This window comes from Lycium barbarum, chromosome 12 (genome assembly GCF_019175385.1).
Source record: "Lycium barbarum isolate Lr01 chromosome 12, ASM1917538v2, whole genome shotgun sequence".
Lineage (NCBI taxonomy): Eukaryota > Viridiplantae > Streptophyta > Magnoliopsida > Solanales > Solanaceae > Lycium > Lycium barbarum.
The window spans coordinates 93,436,171-93,443,694 of NC_083348.1; the positions used below are offsets into that span (position 1 = coordinate 93,436,171).

At 35.9% G+C, this 7,524-nt stretch overlaps 2 protein-coding genes across 3 annotated transcripts; one reads left to right on the top strand and one right to left on the bottom strand.

The window, feature by feature from the left end:
* On the top strand, nt 1-2,197 carry LOC132623788 (outer envelope pore protein 24, chloroplastic-like). Its single transcript, XM_060338604.1, has 3 exons — nt 1-402; nt 758-1,105; nt 1,915-2,197. The coding sequence occupies exons 1-3, from the start codon at nt 199-201 to the stop codon at nt 1,993-1,995; spliced, it is 633 nt and encodes a 210-aa protein (XP_060194587.1). The 5' UTR covers nt 1-198; the 3' UTR covers nt 1,996-2,197.
* Nucleotides 2,198-5,100: 2,903 nt separating this feature from the next.
* Nucleotides 5,101-6,920, bottom strand: LOC132623252 (small ribosomal subunit protein mL103 (rPPR7)). Of its 2 annotated transcripts, none has more exons than XM_060337984.1 (2): nt 6,289-6,920; nt 5,101-6,201 (listed from the first exon to the last, which is right to left on the bottom strand). In XM_060337984.1, the coding sequence occupies exons 1-2, from the start codon at nt 6,717-6,719 to the stop codon at nt 5,526-5,528; spliced, it is 1,107 nt and encodes a 368-aa protein (XP_060193967.1). In that variant the 5' UTR covers nt 6,720-6,920; the 3' UTR covers nt 5,101-5,525. The 2 variants fall into 2 exon arrangements, with proteins under 2 accessions (XP_060193967.1, XP_060193966.1); XM_060337983.1 differs by having other exon boundaries at nt 5,101-5,315; nt 5,413-6,917.
* Nucleotides 6,921-7,524: the final 604 nt, after the last annotated feature.

Consider the following 7,524-nt stretch of genomic DNA (forward strand, 5'->3'; position numbering starts at 1 on the left):
TCATTTTTTTTTTCTTTTTCGTTGTGACACTGTATTGAGATTTACTGCACCTTTCAGTGGCGGAGCGAATGACTCCCGATTCCCGAATAGTACAAAAAGTAAGGCAGAAAATCCACCTAGTGTCTCCAACTTTTGGCCTTTCTCTCCTTCCCTCCACTTTAAAATTCCAGTGAATACCCTCAACTCGCTTTGGAGGAGATGATAAGCACTACTCTTAGAGGACATTATGAAGGCGGCGGCGTAAGAGACGCCATTACCACCGTCACCCTTCACGCCGGAGCCGTTAAGTTTAATGCTAATGTGACTGAAGCCACCTTAGTCAACGGTTCCTCTTTAGAAGGTCTTTCTTTCTCCCTTGAAAAACCTGGCTCTTTCCTTATCGACTGCGATGTCCCCAAACAGGTATACAATTTCCCACTACTTTCTCAAACTCAATTTGGAAATTGGAGTTGTGTTTAGACATGAATACAAATTAGAGTTATTCTCAATTTTTTGTGAGTGATTTGGTGAAAATTGTGAAAACAACTTTTTGGAGTTATTCGAAGTTGAATTCCGGAAATTGTAACAATTCTATGTCCAAACAGTTTTCTAGAATTTTATACCAGAAAAAAGTGAAAACTATCCAGGGCCAAACGGGCACTTAACAAAAAAGTAGGTATAAAATGCTAGTCAGATTTTACTTAGTCTAGAATCTCAATAAGTGAGAAAGTACTATTTTCTAACTAGAAAATGATGAGATTTGTTCTATTGTCTATAGGATGTGCATTTTCAATTTATGAATGGAGTGAGGGTTATGGAAAAGCCTTTGAACTTTACCTATACTCATTGGAGAGGAGACAACAGAACTGCAGTGGATGGGACACTGGCGATTGACTCGGCTAACAAGTTATCAGCCACTTATGGGTTTGATTCTGGTTTCTCCAAGTTAGGGTATAGTTATGTACATAGAGGCTTGATTACTTTCGAGCCAAACTATGATTTTGCCAAAAATTCGTGGGATGTTGCTGTGTCAAAGCGGGTGTTCAAGGAGAATGTGGTGAAGGCGTCGTATCAAAGTTCAAGCAACGTTTTGGGGCTGGAATGGAGTTCAAGTGGAGGATTTAAGGTATTATACTGTTTCAATTTTGAATTGAACACTGTGCAGTGTAGTGATAATGGATGTGGTTATGTTCTCTTCATTGAGCTGATTGGAAGTATTCTATTAAGGTTCCTTTCGAGTTTGTTAATGTTCCACAGGAACCCCCACATGATTTTACTTGTTTATGCTGCTGTCAGCTAAATCATAGGGATTTAAAGTTCCTTTGGATGAATGTAAAGGAATTAATTGGCCATTAACTTTTTTCTTTTTGGATATTTTGATCTACATCTCTTACCCCATCGGACTCCCTCCCCAAGAATTAACAGTGGTGCATACCAAACTTTGCTCCCTTGGTTACTCGAACTCGCAACCTTGACGGGTGCTTTTCATTTAAGCCAACCTCTCTTGTCAAGCATGTAGCTTGTCTTGGTTTGACTGGTTTATCAAGTAGGGAAAGCAGAAGGCAAACAGGCCTCATATTTTGCATCATACCACTGATTTGCAACTTATGCTTCATTCCGCCACTAGAGGTAATGTCATAAATAATATTATAATAATAGTACCACCATTAGATCTGAATAAAATCAACTTTTTATGGTGTTGATATTGCCTTTCTCTTTTCTTAGCTACTCCATATAATAATATGGTTAACCTGCCTTGCTGGTGTTTGCAATATGCTGATCTTTCTATTCACTATCTAATTATATGTGTATGAAGTAGAATTTGCGTACACTAAGGACTCTTCTACGTTTAAATATAGTTGTGTTCGTTGCATTTTATTCTTCTTCTCTTTGGAATTTTGAAACTAATGTGTGGATTGTTTTTTTGTCTACTAGGTCTCTGCGTCTGTGAATTTGGCAGAAGAACCAAAGTTTCCGACATTAAGTTTTGATAGTAGGTTGCATGTTGAACTGTAGCTTGATGATATGCCTCTGCGAGATTTATACTTCAGGTGCCACATATGGCCAGCTTTGTCACACACATTCACATTTGAATACGTTTCTTCACCAATGATACAGTACCTGTCTTTTGAGCATATTGTTACATGTTTTACGAACTTAGGTCAGAAAAGAATATACTGGTTATGCAGTGCAATTACATCTAACTCCCCTTCTTATTTTTTGGTGCTACATATTACTCGCCAGAAATTTAGTTTCTGATCGAACACAGCCAAATCAGTCTGAAGCATTTCTGAGACACTAAATACATTGACGCTGGGCATGTTTTGATGTTTATTTTACCTCCTGAACATCCATGACTAGTTTATCAGGTGATTTATACATCAGTTTTGATTCTAATCTAGAAAAGATTGTGCTTCTTTGTTATATTATAGCTACCCCATTCCAGCACTGTCTCCGGCCCTCTGCTCTGTTTGTTTTAAAGAAACAGGTATACTTAGTTAAATTGACAGGAGATTAAGGTACTATCCTTCCCTTTGCGCTAAAACTACACACCAACTTTGTGTTAGCCTGATATCATTAGAGCTCTTTCAACTTGCTGTTTTACAAAATCCAAGTTGAGTGACGAGGTCTTTGGGATCGGCTTAATTAGAATTCACAAGCATAAGCTCAGGCTCATCCCCACCATCACTGAGCATTCTATAGCTCAAAAGGGAATGCCTAAAATGGTTAATGCACTATCTCCTGAAATTCTTTGGTCGGGGACCATCAATAAGTATATATTTGGGGAAAAAACATTACTAGGCAGTATTTAAAAAATATTTTCATAATAGTAGCAGCATTAGTTAGTTAACATTCGCTGTCAACTAAATAAAAATCCCCAATTTACAGTTGGATCTTATTTTTCCGATTAAAGTTTTATCTCCCACAACAACCATTTCATCATTTTTGTCATTACCTTTTCTCTTGTCTTTCTTTCTTATTTTCTTTTTATACATGCAAATTCTTCCTTTTTTTCCTTTCTTTGAATATTAACATTTTATTTTAACATGTTATAACTTTAATTGGTGGTAATTGCATATCTTCTATTTCAATAATTATATACAACAAAACATGTATTAGTGGTATATATTAAGTACAATACACAACTGCTAATTATTATTATTAACTTTATATATACATACCATATATATCTATTTTATACCTATGGTTATATATGTTATACCATGCATATTTTATTATAAACGTATGTATTTATATGTTATACCGTGTATATCCTTATTATACCATATGGTTATATATGTTATACCATGCATATTTTATTATACCACGTATGTATTTATATGTTATACCATATATTTTTATTATGCCATGTATATGCATGGTATAAAAAAAAGTTATATAACATATAGTACTGCTTATAACCAAACCTAAAATAAAGATCATTAATGATAAACGGATTGCTTAAATAGTGGAGAAAATAATGATGAAAGTGAAAGAATTAGGATTATTAGTCGTATACTAATTTTTTAATTAGGGAAAAAGGTGATGATGAAAGAGAAAATGGTATGTATTAATCAGGATGTAAATGAATTCCTTAATTAGTGGTCCTTTATTCACGAGTTATCTTAAGAGTTAAAATATGCTAAATTCGTAAAAAGATCTGTCATTTTAGGAATAAATAAAAAGTAGTACTATTTACGATAATATTCTTAGAAAAGTGATTTATCATGTAAAAATCTCTATATATTTTTGGTTTAACACACCTGCTGTTTTATTTCTTATGTAAGTGCTAATTTTACTAGTTTTTGGAGTTGGACCAGATGAATTTATTGTATGGATATTTAGAAATTACGCAGTATTTTCAATTGAAACTTATCTTATTTCAGCGTAAGAACAATATTATGTAGTACAATTTTCTAATCAAAAATCATCTCGTTTGGCTCACTGTAAGAGTTGTTTGGTTGATGGTATAGAAGTAAATTTTCCCAGCATAGAGTTTTGCATAAGAGAAATACATTATTTGGTTGACTGCATTAGAATAAGTGATTTCCGCATGGGATAGTGTTTGGTTGGTGGTAATAATACTAGTGTTAGCTGCCAAGTTATGCGGGAGCATATGTGTTGTTTCGCGTTGTAGACTATTCAAAGACAAAAATGTCGTTTTAGAGCAAGTAATTCATGAACAACAATCTCTTTATTATTATCAGCGCATAAAAAGTCAATTATTATTAATCAATATAAACTCCACATTATAATTCTCTCATAACTAGCCTGTAAAGCAAATGACTCCCAAGTGAAATAGATCTACTTATATCCTTTAATTTGTGCGCTGAGACCAAAAGTTTGTAGAGCAATGTTAGCATCATCCTTTTTCTTTTCTTCTGTAAAGCAATAATTTTACTGATGCCATGATCCATCTTTGTCTCTCTTTTTTGTGCGCGTATGTGTTGGGGTGGTTTCCACTTTTTTTCTGTTTACCCTATACTAAGTTGTTGATTAGTTTGATTGTTCTACTGTATTCATTAGACAGGAATTAGTGACAATCACTAGAGTTTTATACATGGGACTTCATTATACAGGATTATCCGGAGTTAATTGTATATTGTACACCAAACACTAGAAGAGGATTCCAATCTGGCCAATAATACCAGATTCTACAATGAGTTAGCTTGTAATCAGTTACCACAACAATGCCTGAAATTAGTCATGCTAATAAAACCAATATCACATGAATGTACTGTCTCAAAATCTTCCATTATTTCCAGTAAAGCATGATACAAACCAATATAAGAGCAGAAAGTGACCACCTCGTAAAGTTTAATGATAAGTATCATACTATTAAGATAGAACGTCAAAACTAGAAGGATAGTGTAACAATAACCAAGAATTGGGCAACTATATCTCCAAATTTGCAGTGGTATTTGCTGATCACAGTACTTGATATAATCGACAACACCTGCAGATTATCCCAATTGCTCTATGATTTAACAGTCACTTCCCTCTAAAGGAAGCAGATTGTACCCTGTAAGGAACAATGACATAAAGAGTACATCAATAACAGATATAAAGCCCTTTCAAGTCATCGACTGAGCAGGTCAAGATATAGTGGAGAAAGAACCCTAAGCAGCAATAAAAAGTTATACATTGTCAAAGTTGTGCCAGCATATTTGATTAGCGGCAGCGTAGAAGAGAAAGACTGAAACCTCATGCTAAACCACCAGTTAATGTTGTGATTACAATGCCAGAGATATGGCGAGATGTTCAACGAATGGGATCGTGAGAGAGATGAACAAAGCAACGGATCAACAGGACATTCAGCTCATGGAGTTCCGCATCTGCAGGTCGTAGAACTTTTACTGTTACAAACTTCATTTAAAGCTCTATATTAACTTCATAAATCATAAAAATGGCAGGTCCCAAGTGCAAACTCACATCTTTATGATAAACAGGATAAATTCAATGATCAAAAAGCCCTCTTAAATTATGGAACAGTGTATAACACTTAAAGCAAATAAAAATCATCCAACTACTAAGACAAACTAGTCTCATTGGCCTCCATTATCACCGGTTTCAACTTTAGCCAAACCAAGCTCCTCCTCTAGCTTGGTCCAAGCTTTTACCAAGTTAGGAGGGAACTTCTTCTTCACTGTCCTACTCATCCCTTTTGCATCTTTCAACTTTGATCTCTGCACCAACCCTTCCACCAAATACTTGAGTGTATTGAAATCTGGGATCTTGTTAACTCTCACACTCTCCTTAAACACCTTATACCCCGTCTCAAACCTTCCCTTCTTACACAAATAAAAGATTAAAGTCCTAAAAGTTGCAGCATTTGCATTGCACCCATTTCTCTCCAAATCCTCATAAACCTTCTGTGCCTCGTCCATCAATTCATTCTTACAATAACAAGTCATCAAGTAATTGTAGCTAATCGTGTCCGGTTTCAATCCAGCATCGTTCATTTCCTCAATTAAAGCTTTCACGCCTTCTGGATTACCACCCTGAATGTTCATAATCTTTACATTGTATGCACCAACATCTGGCCCGCACCCCCTTTTCACCATCTCATTCCATACTTTTTCGGCATCATCATTCTTTCCCTTCTTATAAAATGAGTGCAGTATAGTGGTGAAAGTAACAATTGTAATCTCCACACCTTTCTCCTCCATCTCCTTGAGTCTTTCCATTGCCATTTCCGGCGACCCCATTTCACAATATGACCTAATCAATATACCATACGACACTTTATCAGGTAAAAATCCATACTTTACAGGCATTTCATCAAACAACTTAACAACACGATCATACTGTTTCGAGTGCACGCAAGCTGATAAAAGCACATTAAACGAAATAGCTGATCTGGGGGTGCCTAAATCATCCATCTGATGATAAATTTTGAGCGCGTGGTCGAACATGCCAGCGACACCATATGAACGTATTATGGATGAAAGAAATGGTTCTTGGGTGATTTTTGGGCTGTTCTTGTGAGATTCGAGGAAACTTTCAATGTCGGATAAACGGTGCGACTTAGCTAGACGCTTGACTGTGTATTCTTGAGCGTAGCGAGAGGATAAAGGGGAAATGTAACGATCTGAAACGGAGGAGTAAATTTCTAGGGCTTTGTCAGGGTCATGTTCGGCTTTGAGCTTTGATTTTGCTTTGGAGATAGAGATGGTGGTGTTGCTGGAAGTTGCGCTTGAGAGGTGGCGTGCATGGCGCAAAGTGATGGAAGAAGACATTTCTTTGTAGGGTTTAAGTGGGGTTGGAGAAGGGAGATGAGATTTGATGTGATTAAAGGGTGAAAAGGGAGTAGGGTTTAAGGAGGCGTTTGAAGGGTTGAGTTTCACCCTTTCACTTTGAAAGCGCCAATACAAGTTTAACTACTCTCACGTAAGTATAACTGAGAAATCATTTTCCAAATTGGAAAATGACCAAAATTGGTCCCTTATGTCTAGGATAGTTTTTACTCCCTCCATCCCATACTAAAAATACCTAATTGATGGCCACCATTTAAATTGTACCTAATTGATGGCCACCATTTAAATTGTATCCGTTAGTCCTTTTCGAGTATTATCTTCGCAATGAATAATCTAGTCGGTGTGCGTATGAACGAACGAATTTGAAATATTTTTATAAATATATCCACTTTAGAATCACTTCATACCTTTTTACTGAAGTTTCAAGAGGACGAGGTAAAGGAAGGTGAAGACAAATTTACTTGAATATATAGAAAATCTTGAGTTTTATTGTAATTTTATGTAAAAAGGTGGGTATTCGGGTGTGGGCCTCGAATATTTGGCCTTTAATGGAACTTTAAGAGACCAGGGGTGGGCGGGACAACGTGAGGAAGATAATTCTGGGGCTGGGTATTTTGAGATTGGATTGATATAGCATATGAAACTAAGAATTTTATGTGATATATGAGCTCAATATGCATGTAATAGCTGTTAGACCAGGTGTTAATCCAAAACCCATATAGCGCATGAATTTTTAACAGTTGTGTTGAAATTGCTCCTTCGGATCACTAAGTAAAATCTTGACTCA